A 23117-nucleotide genomic window follows, 5' to 3' on the forward strand; every position below is an offset into this window, starting at 1 on the left:
CGTGATGGCGCAGTCAAAACGAAGAAAAAAGTTTTTGTAGAGAGGTTTGAGAAATTCGAAAATTCCACAAAGACTCCAAGAATCTCCATAAAGTGTGAGCCGGTCTGTAACATTCGTTTGTAAAAAGTATTGCGATATGTGAAACTTAAAGAAATTTGGGGGCTTATTTCGCATTTTAAAAACGTTTTGTTATCCAATTTTTTGACCTCTTGTGGTGGAGGTGCTAGAAGGAATGGTCCGAACTCTACCGTCTTCACAACAGATATTGTGTTCATAGAAATATTAGGATAGGTGAAATTTTAAGAGAATTGTATGGTAAATTTGCATTTTATGATCGTTTTTATAATTCAAAACTTTGACTCTATGTGGGGGAGGTACCAGAAGGGGAAAGCCGATATCTACCATGTTCACAACAGATTTGGTGTTGATAGAAATATTAAGATGTACCGAGTTTGAAAGTAATCCGATGCTTATTTCGCATTTTATGAGTATTTCGGTTATTCCAAATTTGGATCCCTTGTGGGGGAGGTACTAGGAAAGAGAGAGATCGATAATAAAAATATTGAGATTCGTGAAATTTGTTGAGAATCGGATGCTTATTTTGCATTTTATGAAAAACATAATTATTTAAAATGTTGACCCGTTGTGGGAGAGGTATCATCTTCACATCAGATTTTTTGTCAATAAAAATATTTGAATGTGCGAAATTTGGAGACTATCGCACTGTTATTTTACATTTATAGGAAATATAACGGTTCAAGCTAGAATCTTGAAATTTGACCCTTTGTGCGGAAGGTACATCATGGAGTGGGTCGATATTGTCCATTTTGACTTGGCACTGATACAAATATTAGGATTTGCAAAGTTTGAACAAAATCGGACGAACCTTTCTTGTTCTATAGGGTAAATTATTCTCAGTAAAAATTTTGATTTTTTTGTTTAGTAGGTAACATAAGGAGTGGGACGATACTGCCCAAATAATACTACGATGTACCAAATTTGGATCACATCTGATGCTCCCTTCGAGACTCCAAATGTCCTGAAACGGATTTGACCCAAAGGGTTTAATACGTTATTTCGATGAGGCACATTTTGGCCGTATCAAACGATACATACCCTCTGTATTAATGCGTCTGAGGGTATAAATAAAGGGTGTTTTTTTTAAGACCGATAGAATTTGAAATTGTAAAATATAACACAAAAAAATATATTTTAATCAAAATTTTTATGGCATATGGGCATATGTTCTCGACGAAGTGCATTCTGGACGTCCCATTTTTGGCCATTTTTTCAAGCACTGCTCGCCGTATGTCACACCATATGAAAAACGTCGACCGACATTGCTCATTTTCGAACTTACTGCCCACAGACAAAAAAAGTTTAAGCCTTCTATTTCAATTCATTCGAAAGTTAGCGGACTCCCAGCAATATTACGCTGATCAAAAATACATATACAATTTTGGGTCTGGCATGTGTATTTCGAGGAGTTACAAATGAAGTTAATATGCCCTCCATAGTAAGGAGGAGGGTATAAAAAATAATTCGAGTGTCAAAGGGGTGAAATCTTAAGTCCCGTTCAAGAAGCAAAGAAATTTGAGTTTTATGCTAATCAAAAGGCAAAGGGAAATATGGTAGCTCAGATTTAAATCTACCCAAGAACCTTAAAAACTGGCTGAAGGACGTCAATGTGAAAAAAGAAATATTAACATTGTTTTTGGCGATTTGGTGCAGGTGCAATTATATGGAGGCCATACGAAAACGTGGACCGACATTGCCCATTTTAGAACTAACTGCCCACAGACAAAAAAAAGTTTAAGCCTTCTATTTCAATTTATTCGAAAGATAGCGGACTTCCCGAAATCGACTTAGAGTTTTACGCTGATGAAAAATATATATACTATTTTGGATCTGACATGAGTATTTCGAGGAGTTACAAACGAAGTTAATATGCTCTCCATAGTATGGTGGAGGGTATAAAAAATAGTTCGATTGCGAAGGGGTGAAATTTTAAGTCCCGTTCGAGGAAGGAATCAAAAGGAAAAGGGAAATATGGTAGCTCAGATACAAATCTACCCAAGAACCTTAAAAACTGGCCGAAGGACGTCAAAACGTGAAAAAAGAAATTTAATTTTTTTTTTTTTTTTTGGCGATTTGTTTAGTTTGGTTTATCCCAAAATTAAATAATTAGAATTATCCAATATCTGTAGTGGAAATCTATAACCATTTTTTTTTTTTGAGTTACCGATTTTGCGTTTCCAGAATCGCACTACGGGTCAGTTTTAATACCAATTATACAAGAAGAAGAAATTGTCGAAATTTCGTACAAGACAAGTTCTTTGAAGATTTAATTTTTTATGCTCTCCACCTTGAAAAGGTATCATTCCGTTTGTAACATCCGTGAATATTCGTCGTAGACCCCATAAAGTATATATATTCATAATCAGCATAATATTCTATATCGATTTAATATCCATTTTTAATATCCCATATTGACGTAGAGCTTACAAATTTGGCAAAACAATTTGTATTGTGTCTAAAATGGTGAGAATGAGATATATCGGTCCATGTTTCGGAATAGCAGCCATATAGCGGTAACTCCCAATATTCAGTATTTTGACAATTTTCGCCATATTTTTCCACGATTTTTTCTAAAAGTTGGTATTTGTAGTTCATAATGGGTTCTAGCTCCGGCGGAAAAATTCAGATACTTTTATATAAAAATGGTGGTGGTTGTTAAAAGGTCGACCCGACCTAACTTAATGTTTTTTATTTATTTATTATTATTTATATATTATTAGCCTCTAATTAATGAAATAAATTTTTGTATTTTTTAATACAGATTTCATAAAACTCTTCTAAAGGTATAAACAGAATATATTTTCGATTTTTAAAAACAAATTTTGAAATTAAAAAATATTAATAATAAAACATAAAGCAGAATGTTTTCTGATGAATTCATGCTCTAAATTTATATATAGCAGCAGTTTATAATAATTTTTTTATAATTTTTTATGTATATATAATTTTTTTTAATTAATGTGTGTATAATTTTTTGTTAAAGTAAACATTGTTGTTGTTGTTCTTGATCATAATGAATTGAAAAATATTTACTTTTTTAATTTTTTTTTTTTTGGAATTATTAAATATAATTTTTTAAGGATTTTTTTTCTTATTTCAATTGATTCTCTTTTTTTGTTATAATTGTTATATTAATTAATATATATATATTTTTTTTAATTTATAAGAATTGTTTTGTTTTTTTTTCAGATTTTGTTTTTTTTTTTTTTTTTTCATTTGTTGTAAATTGTTAATAAAATTTTAGAATTTTCGTGTTGTCAATGATTTTTGTTGTTTACTGGGTTTAGGGTTTTTGCGTTTTTTTTACTCTTCCTGTTTCTCTTTCTCTCGAAATTGAGCTCACTTAGCGGTGATTAAGACTTGCTTGCTCCACCTGCACATACATATGTATGTAGCCTTGTTTGCCTTCTATTCCCGCCATTTGTATTGAATTATAATTTTACATAATTAACTTGCATTTTAGTTGGGAGCAAAATTGTTGTTGCCATTGCTTTGCACTAATTTATTGAATTTTTGCAAACAAAGTTATCGTAACTTGCGGTGATCTTTGCTGTTTTGTTTTTGGTTTTTTTTTGCTATTAATTTATTGCTGGGAAGACTGTTCAGAAATTGTATTATTTGTTGTTGTTGTTTTTTTTTTCCTCTTTTCATATTTTAAGCTATGCAAACAAATTTTAGGATTCCAAAGAGAAAAAAATTAGAAAAAAAAATAAATGCCAACTCAAGCGGAAACGGCAACCCAAAAGGAAGAAGTACTTGAAATGCCAGTCGAGAAATGTGAAACACTCAGCCAAAGCACCCAAAAAAGGAGAACAAGGAACATTAATAAATATAAACAACAGATTTAACAAAGTTTCTTTCTATGCCTCTGTCTTCGACTTCTTCTTCATCTCTTAAGACTTAATAAATTATAGGCAATTTTGCTGCTGTGTTGATTCTACAAAAAACGCTTTATTTGGTACTGCTTCTTTTTCTCATCGCCATCATCGTCGTTTACTTGTTTTTCTTGCGCATTAGGTCCCATTTAAAGTAGATTTGTTTTTAGGATTTGTTGTTGTTGTTGTTTGTTTATATATTTATTTTTCTTTTTGCTTCGCTTTGCTCTAAATCTCAAACAAATCAAATAATTTTTATTAAATTAGCTGAGAGATAACCAACAAAAAAATGTAAAGCCATAATTTAAAATATTCGGAAAAAAACGGTATTTAGATATTATTAAGGCTAGCTTAACGACGCTTCTGCTCCTTAATCACATTCCAAATGGCCTGACACATGTAGACCACAATGGGCACCATTAACACAAATGTGGAGAATTCCATGTTGGAGGCAACGTTACAGCCATCCTCAGTGCAGCAATAGGTTTGAGTTTCCCAGATTTCTGAAAAAATAAAAAATAAATAAAAACCGTTTTTAGATGAATTTATACTCCTTACAAATCGGGTTACCAACCCATTATTTTCATTTTTTTTTTTTTTTTTTTTTTTTGCACGAAATAAGTAGTTACTTTTTGGCTACTAAAAGTCGATAATTAATTAAATATTTAGTTGACATTTAGCTGCCAAAAATAACAAAATTTTTATACCCTCCACCATAATATGGAGGGTATATTTATCTTTTCATTCCGTTTGTAACTCCTCTTAATACTCATGTCAGACCCAACAAAGTATATATATATTCTTGATCAGAGTAAAATTTTAAGTCGATTTAGCGATGACCATCTGTCTGTATCTGTGTCTGTCTGTCCGTCCGTCCGTCCGTCTTTCTGTCTGTCTAGTAATCACGCTATCTTTCGAACAAATCGAGATAAAAGGCTAACATTTTGCACACACGTTTATTTTTCCAGTAAATGGGCCATGTAGGTCCACGTTTTCATTTAGCCCCTATATAACGTTACCTCCCGATATTCGGAATTTTTATGATTTTAGCGACATTATTAACCGGAAATGTTTCAAATTTGGTATTTGAAGTTCGTAATGGATACTATAGCCTATGACAGGAAATTGTCTATGTAGGGCCAGGTCTTCGTATGGGCCCCATATAACGGTACCTTCCGATATTCGGAATTTTGATGATTTTAACGTCATTATTAACCGGAAATGTTTCAAATTTGGTATTTGAAGTTCGAAATGAATGCTACAGCCTGTGACAGAAAATTGTCTGTGCTGTCGACGTCTTCGTATTACCCCCATAAAACAGTTCTTCCCATTATTCGGTATTTTGATGATTTTAGCGACATTATAAACCGAAAATGAAATTTGAAATTTGGTATTTGAAGTTCGTAATGGATACTACAGCCTACGACAGAAAATTTTCTGTGCAGATCCACCTCTTCGTAAAGTCCCCATATTACAGCACCTCCCTATATTCGATATTTTGATGATTTTAGAGATATTATTTACCGGAACTATTTCAAATTTGGTATTTGAAGTTCGTAATGGATACTACAGCCTAAGACAGGTCCACGTCTTCGTATAGCCCCCATATAACGGTACCACCCAATATTCTGTATTTTGATGATTTGTTTCAAATTTGGTATTTGAAGTTCGTAATGGATACTACAGCCTATGACAGAAAATTGTCTATGCAGGTCCAGGTCTTCGTATAGGGCCCATATATCCCTATATTCGGTATTTTGACGAGTTTAGGTACAATACCCACCGAAATAGTTTGAGATGTGGTATTTGAACTTCGTAATAGATGCTACAGCCTATGACAGAAAATTGTCTATGCTGGTCCAGGTCTTCGCACAGCTCCGATATAACGGTACCTCCCTATATACGATATTTTGATGATATTAGCTACATTATTCACCGTTTATTTCGAATTTGAATATGGTAATGGCTTGTGACAAACAATGCCTATGTAGGTCCACGTCGTATAGACTCCAATTTAACGGCTATATTCGGTATTTTTAAAATTTTAAAAGAATTTTTTTTTTTTTTTTTTTTTTTTGAAAATTTCCAATTTCGTTACAAATGACTGACTGGTTCATAAACAAGCCTCTGATCTGGCAAATATTTTTTAAAATTAAAAATACAAGTTTTGCTTACAAACTATCGCAACCTTCTATGAGCGGAAAAAATACTCTCAAACATCGAATTTTCGAAGAGTTATATGAAAACAAGTACCATTATAGACAATCTTCAGTCAGAAGGGCTAAAATCTACTACAAACTTCGAAAATCAAATATCAAAAAATTCCATTACACTTTTCGATACAATCAGCAATTATCCAACGTTTTTGGCTATTATTTGGGATCAGGTTTTTAATCATGAACTATTGAACATTTAAAAATTTCCATAGCTTCTTAAATATTAACTTTTCGGCGTTTTCAGCTGATATTTGGGATTAGTTTTTATACCCTCAGCCATATGGCTACAGAGGGTATATTGCAATTGATATGGCCAAAGCGAACCTCATCGAAATAACGATTTTACACCCTAGGTCTCTTTGGACCATATCCGTTTCAGGGCACTTGGACACGATCTAACAACGTCCGTCCGTCTGTCTATCTGGTGCAGAAAATGACTCTCGAAGGAAATATCCGATTTGATAAAAATTGGTACATCGTATTATTATTTTCAAACTTAAATCAAGTTCGCAGATGGGCAATATTTGTCCAAATTCTGCTCAGAAAGAGAAAGGATAATCCGATGTTGCTACAACTTTTTGAATCCTTATATTTGTACGAGAGCAAGTTCAGTTCCGAAAATGGACAATATCGATCCACTCCATCTAGTATTTCCCCCACAAAGGGTCGAAATTTTAAATATCCATGCACCTCATAAGACTCGAAATTAACATCCGACTCCATTCAGACTTGGCACATCTCATTATTTCTATCAACCCAAGATCTGTTGTAAAGATGGTAAAGATTGGAGCGTTTCTTCTGATACCTCCCCCACAAAGGGGATTATAAAATCCAAAATAAGCATGAGTTTCTTTTCATATTTCATATATCACATTACTTCTACTCATACACAATCTTCTGTGAAGACAGAATATATTGGTCCACTCCTTCTGGTATCTCCCCACAAAGAGTCAAAATTTTGAATATCCATGCAGCTCATAAGACTCGAAATTAACATCCGATTCCTATCAAACTTGGCACATCTCATTATTTCTATCAACGCAAAATCTGTTGTAAAGGTGGTAGAGATTGGACCATTCCTTCTAATACCTCGCTCTCAAAGGGTTAAAATTTTAAATAACCAAAATGATGATAAAATCCGAAATAAGCACAGGGATCTCTTCAAATTACACACATCCCATTATTTCTATTAACACAAAATCTGCTGTGAATTTGAATGGAAATCCACAAGTGGCCAGACTGTCGTTAGAGCACTCCAGCATTTGAATGTGAATAAATCTTTTGTGTCTCGTACCATCGCTCGTTACCATAATACTGTAAGCGAAGCCCGTCGTTAGCTGAACATATCGCAATATTCCATTTGGCAAATATTGAAAAATTAACTCGGCGTAAAGCCATTGAAATTCCAACAAGTGAAAGAACTTAAACCGCAACGGCAAGAAAAAAGGACTCAAAAGATCTAAAGAGTTGCTTCGCTTGGCCGAAAGTGGTGAACTGCCGAATTTGGTTTTCTCCGATGACAAAACATTGGTTGTCCACCAATTTGTATGCAAACAAAATTATTGTGTTTACTTGCCAACGATGTCAGCTGAAAATGTGCACCTTCGGTTGGCCACCAGAACTGAAGCGCCGGCCGTGGTGGTGGTGTGGGCCGCCATGACAGATGGTCGCTCTCCGTTAGTATTAATCGACCGTGGCATCAGAATAAATGCCGAATACTATCGCGAAAATATTCTGGCGGGTGTATTAAAGCCTTGGGCACGCAAACATTTTGGCCGCAGACGTTGAACATTCCAACAGGACAAAGCACCATCGTATTCAGCACGCGCCATCGAAGAATGGTTACAAAATTAGGTTCCTACATTTCCAGCGCACAATAGCCACCAAAATTTCCGGATGCCAATCCGTTGGGCTATTAAGTCTGGAAGATTTTGGAGAGCAAGGTTGGCACTAAAAAAATGCCAAAGTGTCTTCCACCCCAAGTAAGCTCTTCTCTGGGAATGGGCCAAAATGCCGCAGAGCAACATTCAGGCAGCGTGTGACGGTTTCATTGGCCGTTTGAAGACCATAATTCGTGCCAAAGGTGACCAAATCGAACAAATCTAAACTTATTCTAAAATTTGATGTTATTTCCGACATTTCTTGCTTCCATTCAATAGAATTTAAAAAAAAATGACATTTGCTTTTTGCAATTTTTTATCTCCCCTGTATTTCCCCGGATATCATTCTCATTAAGGAGTGAATATTACGGCTGCGGATGACAAAAATAAGAAATCGGATGAACTTTATATATGAGAGCTATAGCTGTATGTGAACCTATTTCCACCAAATTACTTGCTTTCGTCAGATTATAATATTTATACCCTACACCACAGTGAGATCAGTGAGAGAATTATGTCTTTGCGCATATTTTTTTTTTGAAACACGGGGAAGAAAACGAAATAAACCTATAGTCCTTTGATGATCTGCATAGAATCACATTCCGTCAGTCCATATATTTTTGTAAACAAAGAAGAAGTCGAGATGAAGTTTTGAACAAATTATTCGTTTGGGCCCAAAGACGAACCCTATTGGATTTGCAGGTAATCGGTCCAAATTTAATTAAATATCTCCCATATATATCTTCGTCCGATATTTTTTTTTTTTTTTGTCACCAAACGAGTAACATTGGTCGGAATTGGAATTTAGCACTTACGACCAAATTGAGCCAAAAAAAAATATTTTAAATTTGGTGAAAATCATTCATTTTGTTCATCCGATTTGTTATTTTTTATCTTCCACAGCCATAATATGCCCTCCGTAACAACTATATTCGGGGAAATACATCAAATACAGCTCAGAAATACCTTTGGCAAAACTTTATCGAGATCAGTTCAGATTTGGATATAGCTCCCAAGTATATCTTCGTCCGATTTGCCCTTTATTGTGCACCAAACGTGTAATATTAGCCCAAATGGGATAGAATATGACCATATTAAGCGTAGAAACAAGTATGTCAAATTTGGTGAAATCGGTTCATATATAGCTATAGCTCCCATATATATTTTATGTCCAATTTGTTATTTTTGTCCCCCACAGCCTTAATATGCCTTCCGTAACAACGATATTCGGGGAAATATATCAATTACAGCTCAGAAATATCTTTGCCAAATTTTATAGAGGTTGGCTCAGATTTGCATATAACTCCCATGTATATCTTTATCTGATTCCATGTTAATTGTGAATCAAATGGTTAATATAAGTCCGAATTGAAATGGCACAAATGCCTCGGCAAATTTGGTAGACATCGATTCGGAGCAGGATATTTCTCTCATATATTAGTTCCTTTGGACTTTAATTATAACTAAAATCATAGTTGGTATAATTTACCTCTCACAAATTCCCCATAAGAACTTTTTTATGTGAAGCTCTACTAAATATGCAAAGTCGGCCCCGCCCGACTTTAAGACCCACCTTACTGATTTTGTGTCTTCAATAAGTCTAATATGTCCAACATTTCAAGTTTGGGAATTATTATTTATTTGCTATTTTTTCCCAGTCCTACACAACATATGACCCTTTCTTCATTATTCAGAATATCTATTGATCCAAACTCATTATTCGTAAAATTAATGAACTCAAAACATTCGTCATTGTCAATTATCACAATACAGAGTGTTCATTTTATTTTTATGGCATTTAATATTTATATAAATGAACATGTTTTCACTGAATTATCTCCGGGTAAAATCCCCTAAAAAACCTTATCAGTCATTTATATAAGTTTAAATACAAAACCACAATCAGTGTCTTTTTCTCCCACCACTTAAAACGGAAATGGCGGTTAAAATATTTGCAATAATTTCCATAACAAAGCACACACACACACACATGTAACTACATTAAAATAGTATTAATTATTTATTTACCTTTTTCAGAGCATTCAGTGGCACAATCTCGTACAATTGATAGTTCGCTAACATATTTCTGGAAAAAAAGAGAAGATAAAAAGGCTGGTATTAGTCATAAACTTAATAAAGTCTCTTTCGGTATAGAAGTTTGTAAATCAAAGAGAAGTATATTCTTTTTTATTTTTTATTTTTTTTTACAATGTTTTGGATATTGTCCAATAAGTGAATTGAGCTGAAACAAAAAAAAAAAAAACAAAAAATTCAAAAAATACTCTCTTTAAATATGTATGAGTAAACTAGTGTATGGCCTTTAAGTCGACCGCTATGAAAAACCACAAATGACAACAAAAACAACAGCAGCAGTTTCAAGAGAACATAACTGTATCTCATTTGTATTTATTTGTAGTTTTTACAGACCGCAATCAATATTTAACATGAACACACACACACGCACTCACTCACACACTTGTGTACATAGGCAAGTTACAATAGACCACACCACCACATCTAAATAAATAAACACTCATCCATATTTATCCTTATATGTATATAGAACATAATCTTATTTATACAAAGAAAACAAGTTTTTTTGTTTCTCGGAAAAAGGATAAACGAAAATTGGCTATGATGACCCAAAAAGTTCAAAAGGTTAGATACTCAAGTACAAAGCCAGAGGAATAGCATCCATGTATATTAAAAATGTTTTTTATGGAAATTTTATTTTTATATTTATTATCTTCAAGTTGTTGTCGTTGTTGTTGTTACAAAATTCATACATAGTTTATGTCTGTCAACACTTAGAAAAAAAAAAGAGAGAGAGAGGGAGAGAGAGATACAGATTTATTTTCACATGCAATGAAGTGGAAGCAATTAAGATAGAGAGAATAAATTTCAAAACTATGACTATGGAAGCAAATAGAAGAGCAGACCATAGTGGCTGAAGATGATTATTTTTAGAGTGTCTTAAAATTTACTGTATATATCTTAAAAATATTAAAAAAAATGATAGGGCCAAAAAGTTTGTACATTTTAAGGAGATAGAAATATTTTCGCACTCTCTGAGCAAAAACAAAATAAATTCTAAATTTTTCTTAAATTTCATTTTATAAAAATCGTAGTCAATCAAAGTCAATAAAAGACTTTAATACAAGTTAAACAAGTAAAAAAACATAAAGTTCGACCGGGCCGAACTTTTAATACCCTCCATCTTAGGGTAAGGACACATTAAAGATGTACCAATTTTTAGACATATTCTTGGGAAAATGTGGTAAAAATGATCAAAATTCCGAATATCGGGAGGTACTGCTATATGGGGCTATACAAAAAAGTGTACCTACATATACAATGTTTCGCCAATGGATCTAGAACTCATTATGACTAACAAATACCAATTTTTTGATAAATGCGCAAAGAAATATGACAAAAATCATAAAAATACCCAATATCGGGTTATGGAGGCTATACAAAAACGTGGACCTATACACCAAAAACGTGGACCTATCGCCACAGGAGCTAGAACCCATTATGACCAACAAATACCAATTTTCAGGCAAATCCGTGAAAAAGTGACAAAACCATCAAAATTCAGAATATCGGGAGGTACCATTATATGGGGGCTATACCAAAACGTGGACCTATACATACAATGTTTCGCCACACGAACTAGGACCCATTACGACCTACAAAAACCAATTTTCAGACAAATCCGTGAAAAAACGTGACAAAAAATTATCAAAATACCGAATACAGGGAGGTACCGTCATATGGGGACTGCAAACAAACGAAGTGATCGTGCCGAAGATGTCAGCGGTTGGTCACCAGAACTCAAGCGCCGGGCATGGTGATGATGTGGGCCGCCATAACAGCCGATGGTCGCTCTCCGCCGAATATTATCGCGAAAATATTCTGGAGAGTGCCTTGACCGCAGACCTTTGGCATTCCAGGACAGGACTCAGCACCAATATCTCCGGATACCAATCCGTTGGACTGGATTATTTTGGAAAGCAAGGTTTGCACTAAAAAATACCAAAGTGTCGATCACCTCAAGCAAGCGCTTCGACGGGAATGGTCCAAAATACCGCAGAGCAACGTTCGGGCAGCGTGTGACGGTTTCATTAGCCGTTTGGCACATAATTCGACCGATATATTCTACCTTCACACCAGATCTTGTTTTTTAATGAAAATATAGGGGTGTGTGAAATATGAGGATAACCGGATGCTTATTTTGTTCATTTATAATCGTTTGTTTATTTAAAATTTTAATCCTTTGTGGGGCAGATACCAGAAGAAATGGTGCGATCTCTACTCTCTTTATAACAGATCTTGCGTTTTATGAGTTTCATTGATATTCAAAATGTTGACCGTTTTGTGGGGGAGGTACCAGAAGGAGTGGACCTATATATTCGATCTTCACAACAGATCTTGTGTTAGTAGAAATAATGGGATGTGTGAAATATTAAGATAACCGGAAGCTTACGTCGGATTTTATGGTCGTTTTTTTTTTTTTTTTTTCAAAACTTTGACCCTTTTGTGGGGGAGATAACAGAAGGAATAGTCCGATTTTTATCATCTTTATAACAGATCTTTTGTTGATGAAAATATTCAGATGTGCCTAATCTGAATGAAATCGGATGGTAATTTCGCATTTTATGAGCTTAATGGATATACAAAATCTCGATCTTTCGGGGGGGAGGTATCAGAAGGAGTGGACCGATATATTCCATCTTAACACTAGACCTTGGGTTAATAAAAATATTGGGATGTGTGAAACACATTGTGTGACCGACATTGTCTATTTTCGGGCCTGACCTAGCACTGATGCAAATATTAGGATTTGCAAAGTTGGAGCTAAATCGGATAATCGTTTTTCTTCTGAAATTTGAAGACAATCGGTCTTTTACATCACATTTTATAAGAGTTGTAAATATTCAAAATTGTGACCATTTATGGGGGAGGTACTCGATGAAGTGGACCGACATTGTCCATTTTCGCACCAGACCTAGCCTTGACGCAAATATTAGGATTTGTAAAGTTGAAGCAAAATCGGATTATCGTTTCTCTCTCTGTGCAGAAAATAATTATTTTGAAAATATATTGGGGGAGGTACCTTTTGTTTGGCAGGTACCAGAAGGAGTGGACCGATATTGCCCATCTCCAAACTCGATCTAAGTTTGACAATAATATTACGATGTACCAAATTTGGATCAGATCGGATACTAACTTCGAGAGTTATCGTGCAACCCAGCCAGACAGACGGACGGACATCGTTAGATTGACTCCAAATATCCTGAAACGGATTTGGTCCAAGGTCCATTATTTGGTCCATTTTTTCTACTAAGCACGTTTTGACCGTCTCAAATGATATATACCTTCTCTAGCCATATAGCTGATGGTACAGTTATGTCAAACGAAACAAATTTTGGCACTTTTGATTAGGCCTAACACGCACTGTTGAAACAAATCTAAAATTTGAAGGTTTAATTTTCGCAGACGACGTATCGGGCACTAACCACATCGTTTTATAATCACGTGTTTTATCGTTTTACAATCAATACACCCACAATGTTTGTCTAAATTCTTTGGGTCAACGAACAACAAAGAATCGGCAGCTGATAAGATTACGTTGAGCAACCTGGACAAAACAATTGTGTTTATTTATAGAGGTCTTGGGACTTAAAACTATTCTCCAATATCTCAAACATGTGAGTACAACAAATGTCTTGTATTCTGTCCCCCTTTCTTCTGCACATGTGTTACGTTATCAATTTGGAACCTAAATGGCTAAATATAAAATAGCCATTCTTATCAATTGAATTGGAAAGTCGTTAAATTTAGAGCTAAACAAAGAAGTATGACATAAATGTGTCCCACTCGTGAAGTGTCATGCTTTAGTCACGTTTATCGCAACAATGTACGATGTACAGTGGAGTAAGTAATATTTTGACTTCTGTTATGAATTTTCAAACTCTTGACCCTCTATGGAGTGATTTTGAAAGAATGGGTCAATATTGTCCATTTCATATCGGACCTAAATAAATATCACATAAATATTATTATGAATATATAAGAAAATCGAACATTTATATCCAATTTATGTGAAAGCTCAATTTCTACATTCATCTCAGGATTCTAGTTGAGAGACATATATTTCGGTATAGCAAGTTGTAAAGAATCGCTGACTTGTTTCACAAGTTATGACAGATAAAAGTATTAAAAAAAAATATTTGTATGTGTGAAATTTGAAGAGAGCTGGATGCTTACTTCGCTTTCTTTGAGCGATTGTTTTCCAAAATCTTGAACCCTATGGGGATAGGTAGCAACCATCTGTACTATCTTTATAATATATCTTGTGTTGATAGCAATATTTAGATGTACCAAGTTTGGAAAGGAATCGGTCGTTAATTTCGGAGGTACCAGAAGGAGTGGACCGATATATTCCATCTTAACACCAGACCTTGGGTTAATAAAATTATTGGGATCTGTGAAATTGTAAGACAATCGGACTTATAAATCACACTTTATAAGAGTTGAAATTATTTAAAGATTTGACTCTTTGTGGGGGAGGTACCAGAAAGAGTGCCCCAATATTGTCCATTTTCAAAAAAAAAAAATATATATATATTTGTGTGAAATTTGAAGACAATCGGACTCTTAAATAACATTTTATAAGAGTTGTGATTATTCAAAATGTTGAGCTTTTGTGGGGGAGGTACTTAAGGAGTAGACCGATATTGTCCATTTTCACACATGACCTAGAACTGACGCTAGTATTAGGATTTACAAAGTAGGAGCAAAATTGGATTATCGGTTCTCCTTCTATGCAGAAAATATTTTTTTCGTTTTTTTGAACATTTCGATCTTTTGTGGGGGAGGTACCAGAAGGAGTGGACCGATATTGCACATCTCCGAACTCGATCTAAGTTTGATAAAAATATTACGATGTACCAAGTTTGGACCAAATCGGATACCTCCTTCGAGGGTTATGGTGTGCACCAGCCAGATAGATGGACGGACATCGCTAGATCGACTCCAAATGTTCTGAAACGGATTTGGTCCAAAGAGTCCTAGGGTCTAAAACCGTTATTTCTACTCCCTCTGTAGCCATATGACTGAGGGTATAATTATGGCGTTTGACTTTGTTGCAGTTTTTTTTTATCTCACCCTGTATTTGCTTTAATTGTACGAAAAGTACTGAATGAACTATATTTGGTATTGGACTACATTTGGTACAGACACAATGCAGAAATTTAATATTTAGATTACTGAGGATATTTATGTTTAAGATTTGGCAGTGGATTAGAAATTCGTCCTAAATTTGTACGAAAAATACTACAGGGTACTGAATTTGGTATTCGGTGAAGGGGTAGGACTGGAAGCACTAATATCGAGGTCTCTGTTGGTGTCTGGAATTTTGGTATGAAAGAGTTTTTGGAAATGTGTACTAGAATTATACGAAAAGTACCAAATGGTATTTAATTTGGTATTGGATGAAGGAATAGGGGTGAAATCCTGAAATTTAATACGGATGGCGCTGTTGGTGTCCACGGTTAAGATATGGCGGTGGATTGTTCGAAAAGTACTTACTGGTACTAAATTGCGTATTCAATGAAGGGGTAGAGCTGACATCTCGAAACTTGATATTGAGGTCTACGTTGGTATCTGAGATTGACATATGGAGGTGATTGTGGAAATATGTACTATAATTGTACAAAAAGTACTAAATAGTACTAAATTTGATATTGTGTGAAGGAATAGAGCAGGAATCCGGAAATTTAATATTGATGTCTCTGCTGGTATTTCGAATTTATATATTGAGGTAATTTTTGTTTGGAAATTTGAACTAAAATTGTACGAAAAGTACTAAATTTGTGTACTGGGTGAAGTAATAGAGTAGAATAAAGAATTTGATATGGATATGGAAATATATTTGCATTACATTTCCATATAAAATTCTAACTTCTAAAATTAGTATTAAAAGTACTAAAATTATACAAAAAGTACTAATTATGCTATATTTGCTTGAAGTTTAAAATATTGTATTATAGTCGCTCTTTATGTGAAGCCTGAACAAATACAGGAAAAATACTAAATGATACTATATTTGGTATCGGGTGAAGGGATAGAAATAAAATTCTAAAATTTGATATCTGTTAATAAATGGAATTGATATATGGAGGTGGATTTGGAAATGTGTACTATAATTGTATAAAAAGTATTAAATAGTACTATCTTATTAGAGAGAAAATATTAAATCCCACATAAGGCGTGGAAAGTAATCGTGTTCGTCCTAACTTCGAACATAAGAGTATTTTTTTTTAAAGTGTGCATTAAGTTCAAAATACAAAGAAAAATTGAATAAAAATTTGAAACTGCAAAAATTCATGCAATTTCTGGGCGATATTTTTATACCCTACTCCACAAGGTGGTCAGGGTATTATGTCTTTGTGCATTTGTTTGTAACAGGTAAAAGGAAAGGAGATAGACCCATAGTTCTTTTTGATGATCTGCATAGAATCACATTCTGAGTCGATTTATGCATGTCCGTCCATCCGTCTGTCCATGTACTTTTGTGAACAAAGTACAGTTCGCATTTATTATCCGATTGAGATGAAATTTTCCAAACAACATTTGTTTGGTCCAAGGACGAACCCTATTGAAATTGGAGATTATCGGTAAAAATTTAGATATAGCTCCCATATATATCTTCGTCCAATTTGCTTTTTATTGTGCACCAAACGTGTAATATCAGCCCGAATAGTAGGGAATTATGCACATATAACCAAATTAGACCTGAAAATAAGTATGTCAAATTGTATCGAAATTTGGCACTCTCAACCGAATATAACCGAGTTTCAACCGAGTCTAAAAGCTAGTTTGTCAAATTTGGTGAAGATCGGTTCAGATTTAGCCATAGCTCTCATATATATATATTGTTCATTGGATTTGTTATTTTTGTCCTCCGCAGCCGTAATATGCACTCTGTAACAACAATATTTGGGGAAATATATCAAATACAGCTCAGAAATACCTTTGTTAAATTTTATTGAGATCGGTTCGGATTTGGATATATCTCCCATCCGATTTACCTTTTATTGTGCACCAAACGTCTAATATTTACCCAAATGGGATGAAATTTGGCACTTACGACCGAATTGAGTCTAGAAGCTAGTATGTCGAATTTGGTGAAGATCGGTTCAGATATAGCTATAGCTCCAATATATATTGTTCATCCGATTTGTTATATTTGTTTCCCACAGCCGTAATATGCACTCCGTAACAACGATATTCAGGGAAATATATCAAATACAGCTCAGAAATATCTTTGCCAAATTTAATCAAGATCGGTTCAGATTTGGATATAGCTCCCATATATATCAAATGGGCAATACAAATCCGAATTGAAAAGATAGAAATGCTTCGGCATTCTTTTTGAACTTTAAATTATAATTATAGCGTGTATGATTGGATTCTCCCATAAAAACTTTTAATTGTTATGTGGAGCTCTACTAAATTAGCGTAGGGTGTAGGGTATCGTAGGGTATCATAAAGTCGGCCCGCCCTTCTTTAAGGCTTTGTTTACTGTTTTATATTATTTATTTATTTTTTTTTTTTTTTCTTTGAAATCCTCAAATGGGCAATTTTTTGTTGTTTTGATCTACTAGCATAGACGTCCATATGCTGAGGGCATGTACCTCTTGGTAACCAAGTGACATTTCCCAACTTCTGCGAAAACAGCTTTGCCAAGCTTTGTGGGTCTGTAGGCCATTGTCGACCCATTCTTTCTTGTACCTCCTCCTTAATAGGACTCATTTTGAATATTCATCAAATGTTAAATTAGATTCTGACTCAGTTCTCAAAAAACTGGCAAAACCCTCGAATCTTTGCCACAACTGTAAAAACTAAATCACGTGTCAATTTTTGAATATTGTTTCAGGTTCGTAAACACTTGAGATTTTTGTTTTCATAATTATTAATCGATTTAAATCTAAGAAAAATAAAATAACAACAAAATATACGTTTCGTTTCTTTTTTTTTTCCAGAATGTCGATTATGGCATTTAATGCCCCCGCCATAGAGGTAAATTTTTTGCCAATAACATTAATCAATCTTATCGCCCTGGTATCGTTTCAAAAGCGCTGCTATTTAATAACAATCACCCTAATCTGTTTTGAAAACCAACGACGACAATAAATTCAGTTAATTCTCATCCGTCAAACGTTTACGCCACGAAAAATGCGGAGAAATTCGCCGAAAATCTCCATCACCTTGTTCCTAATTTTGGGGATGAATATTTTTTTCACTGCCCATGGCTTGCCCTCCTGTGCCATGGAAGATGAAGAGCGTCGCGATCGCCTGATGCATCCTGATTTACCCGAAGATCCTCGCTACCATGCAAGGGCAGTTGATGGCGAAAAGAGCTCAGAATATTGGCTAAATCAGGGCAAGAAATTTGTGGAAACGAAAACAACGACACCCTTGAATAAGAAAAAGGCGAAAAATGTCATTATGTTCCTGGGAGATGGTATGGGTTTGACCACCACGGCGGCTGCCCGTAATCTGCTGGGTGGTGAACATGCCGAACTGTCCTTTGAGAAGTTCCCACATGTGGGCTTGGCCAAAACCTATTCCGTGGACAAAATTGTATCGGACTCAGCCAATACGGCCACAGCCTATCTCTGTGGCATTAAGACCCTGTACGGAACGCTGGGTGTCAATGGCATGGTGGAACGTGGAAATTGTCAAACTATGTTGGACAAGGCTAACCATGTTAGCTCCATTGCCCAGTGGGCCATTGATGCTGGTAAATCTGCAGGAGTGGTCACAACAACACGCATTACCCATGCCTCACCGGCTGGAGCTTATGCCCACATTTCGGAACGTGACTGGGAAGATGATACGGAAGTGGTGAAGTCATGTGGTCGTGAATCTGGCATTGATGACATTGCCCTACAACTGATACATGGAGAGACGGGTGGTAAATTCAAAGTCATGATGGGAGGCGGTAGAAGGCATTTTGAGGACTCTTCTCTCCAGGGAAAGGGAAAACGTTCCGATGGCCGTAATCTCATCGATGAATTCAAGGCCGAGAGTCCACGCAATGCCTATGTCGAGACCAAGGAAGAATTGGCCAATTTGAATCTGCAGGAAGTTGATCGGGTTTTGGGTCTATTCCATGATTCTCATTTCGATTTCCATTTGGATACCAATGTTGAGTCGTCAACGCAACCCACCTTGGAGGAAATGACTCGACGTACCATTGAATTACTGAGCCAGGATGACAATGGCTATTTTGTGTTCATTGAGGGAGGGCGTATCGATTCGGCCCATCATGATAACACCCCACGCAAGGCCCTCGATGAGACAGTGGAATTTTCCAAGGCCATTCAATTGGCCCGCGAAATGACCAGCGAGGAGGATACCCTGATTGTGGTGACGGCTGATCATTCACATGCCTTCTCCTTTAATGGATATCCGGTAAGTTCGGGAAAAGGGAGATATAATAGGGAATTTATTTATGAATCTTTTCCCGTTTTCCTTTCTAGTACCGCGGCAGCGACATCTTTGCCGCCTCGCCCACCAAACCCAACGACAAAATTCCCATGATGGTCTTGAGCTATTCCAATGGCCCGGGTTATGAGAAATTCTATGATGCCGTCAATGGTGTACGCCATGACCCCACCACGGTAATGAAGGCTGAACCCAATGATGTATATCCCGCCACCTTCCCCCGCGACTCGGAAACCCATGGCGGTGAGGATGTGGCCGTCTATGCTTCAGGACCATGGTCTCATTTGTTTACCGGTGTCTATGAGCAGAATGCCATTCCCCACATTATGGCCTATGCCCTGTGTGTGGGTAAGGGGTTGAAGGCTTGCGATTAGATTAAAATTTATTATTAGACTAACTATCGGAATAACTGTAGTTTAAGATATGAAAATAGAGATGTGAAAAATTCTGAAGAATTTATGATGTTTTCGTTGAAGATTTTTTTTTTTTTTTTTTTTTTTTAGAACTTATTTTAAAAGCAATTAGAAATTGTCCGAACTTTTTGATAAGATATGACTAAAATTGTGTGGAGGCCGGTTCCATTAGGAATGTAGAAGTATTTGCGGTCAATATTGGTGTACAGACGTGTGATAAAACTGGGTTTTTCATAAATCGTACTAAAACGGTACGAAAAGTAACAAAATGTACTAAAAATTTAATATTTTGTATCGGACAAACGAAATGAGCTAGAATTCTGAAATTTCGAATGATAGTCACTGGGATACATATACCAAAGAGTTTTTGAAAATTCGAACTTTTAGGTTACGAAAAATTCTAAATTCTGTACTAAATTTCTAAAAAAGTACAATTTGGTGAACTGATAGAGCTAAATACTTGAAAATTGGTAAGTGAATCAAAGTTGAACCAGCAAAGAAATCCTTAAAGTCGGGCGGGACCGACTTTATAATACCCTACACCACTTTGCTAATTTAGTAGAGCTCCACATAACAACAAAAGTTTTTATGGGAGGAGAAAGTTCAAAAGACTAAATATGCCGAAGCATTTGTATCTTTTAAATTCGGACTTGTATTGCCCATTTGATATATATATATATATATATATATATATATATATATATATATATATATATATATATATATATATATATATATATATATATATATATATGGAAGCTATATCCAAATCTGAACCGATCTTGATAAAATTTGGCAAATATATTTCTGAGCTGTATTTGATATATTTCCCTGAATATCGTTGTTACGGAGTGCATATTACGGCTGTGGGTAACAAATATAACAAATCGGATGAACAATATGCATGGGAGCTATAGCTATATTTGAACCGATCTTCATCAAATTTGACATACTAGCTTCTAGACTCAATTCGGTCGTATGTGTCAAATTCCATCCCAATTGAGCAAATATTAGACGTTTGGTGGACAATTAAAGGTAAATCGGACGAAGTTATATATGGGAGCTATATCCAAATCTGAGCCGAAATCGATAAAATTTGGCAAAGATATTTCTGAGCTGTATTTGACATATTTCCCCAAAAAATTGTTGTTACAGAGTACATATTACGGCTGCGGAGGACTAAATAACAAATCGGATGAACAATATATATTGGAGCTATAGCTATATCTGAACCGATTTCGATCAAATTTGGCATACTTATTTTTAGGCCTTATGTGGTTGTATGTGCTAAATTCCATGCTGATATTACACGTTTGGTGCACAATAAAAAGCAAATCGGACGAAGATATATATGCGAGCTATATCAAAATTTTGACCGATTATCTCCAATTTCAATAGGGTTCGTCCTTGAGCCAAGCAAATGATTTGTGCAAAATTTCATCTGGATTGGGTAATAAATGCGAACTGTACTTTGTTCACACAAATACGTGGACAGGTGGACGGATATGCATAAATCGACTCAGAATGTGGTTCTATGCAGATCATCAAAAGGAACTATGGGTCTAACTCGTTTCCTTTTGCCTGTTACAAACAAATGCACAAAGACATAATACCCTGACCACCTTGTGGTGTAGGGTATAAAAATAAGTTTGATATATGAAAGTGGTTTTGAGAAATTTGTACAAAGTGCGCGAACTGTACTAAATGGTACTGACTTTGGAAAAGTTTGAACGGAATTCTGAAATGTTATATTGGTGGTAGGTTTATGATAAAGATATGGTTTTGGAAATATGTACTACAAGTGCACGAAAAGTACTAAAGTACTAAATTGTACCATATTTGGTACAATTTACTATATGGCAAACAGATAGTACTTAAAATCATAAATTTATGTACAGCGAGGACATGTGGAGGTGGTTTGGAAATGTGTACCAATATTGTACGAAAAGCACTAAATGGTACTATATTTGGTATTAGGTGAAGTGTTAAAGATAAAATTCTGAATTTTGACATAGAGATTGCCGATGGTATCTGTGTTAGAGATTTAGTGGTGATTTGGTGTACAAAAAGTACTAAATATGTACTACAAGTGCGCGAAATGTACTAAATTGTACCATATTTGGTACAATTTTGTATTTGGTGAGCAGATAGTTCTTAAAATCATAAAATTTGGTATAGAAACGCTGTTCATGTGCAGCGCGGATATTTGGAGGTTTTTTGGAAAATGTGTACCATAATTGTACGAAAATCACTAAATGGTACTATATTTGGTATTAGGTGAAGGGATAGAAATAAAAATTCTGAAACATGATATTTAGATTACTGATGGTATCTGCGTTCGAGATTTGGCGGTGATTTGGAAATGCTGTAGGAAAAGTACTAAATGGTACTAAATTTGATAGTGGGTGAAAGGATAGAGCTGACAACATCAAATCTAATATTGAAGTCTCTCGTGGTATCTTAAATCGGGATGTGGAGGTGATTTCGGTAATGTGTTCAGGGTGAGATGAAAGAATTGCAACCAACTTCAGACCGTGGCCATTTCTAAGCCACTCGTCCGACCGCTGTTAAAATTATTCCAGTGACAGTTCATTATATATATAAAAAAAAACAGTAATTCGTGATGGAATTCAAGCGTGATAGTGTGATTTCTTTATATTTGGCTGGAAACCCAAATGGTTAGAGCACTCCAGCATTTAAATGTGAATTTTGTGTCTCGTACCATAGCTCGTTACCGTGATACTGGTAGCGTAGGCAAACGTCAAGGAAGTGGACGGAAGTGGACAGCACCCCAACAGAAGGAAAATAGACTCAAAAGAGCTAAAGAGTTGCTTTGCTTGGCCGAAAATGGTGAACTGCAGAATTTGCTTTTCTCCGATGAGAAAACATTTGTTGTCCCGCAGTTTGTAAACAAACCAAATGATCGTGTTTACTTGCCAAAGAGGTCAGCTGAAAATGTGCACCTTCGGTTGGCCACCATAACTCAAGCGCCGGCCATGGTGATGGTGTGGGCCGCCACAACAGCCGATGGTCGCTCTCCGCTCGTATTAATCGACCGTGGCTTCAGAATAAAGGACGAATATTATCGGGAAAATATTCTGGAGGGTGTATTAAAGCCATGAGCACGCAAACATTTTG

General features: G+C 35.3%; 1 protein-coding gene across 1 annotated transcript; it reads left to right on the plus strand.

Annotated features, from left to right (window-relative positions):
* The first annotated feature begins 18255 nt into the window (after nt 1-18255).
* Nucleotides 18256-19940, plus strand: LOC131803125 (alkaline phosphatase-like). The gene is made up of 2 exons (XM_059124171.1): nt 18256-19533; nt 19602-19940. The coding sequence occupies exons 1-2, from the start codon at nt 18292-18294 to the stop codon at nt 19938-19940; spliced, it is 1581 nt and encodes a 526-aa protein (XP_058980154.1). The 5' UTR covers nt 18256-18291.
* Nucleotides 19941-23117: the final 3177 nt, after the last annotated feature.

This window comes from Musca domestica, unplaced genomic scaffold (genome assembly GCF_030504385.1).
Source record: "Musca domestica strain aabys unplaced genomic scaffold, Musca_domestica.polishedcontigs.V.1.1 1, whole genome shotgun sequence".
In the NCBI taxonomy this organism is placed as follows: Eukaryota; Metazoa; Arthropoda; class Insecta; order Diptera; family Muscidae; genus Musca; species Musca domestica.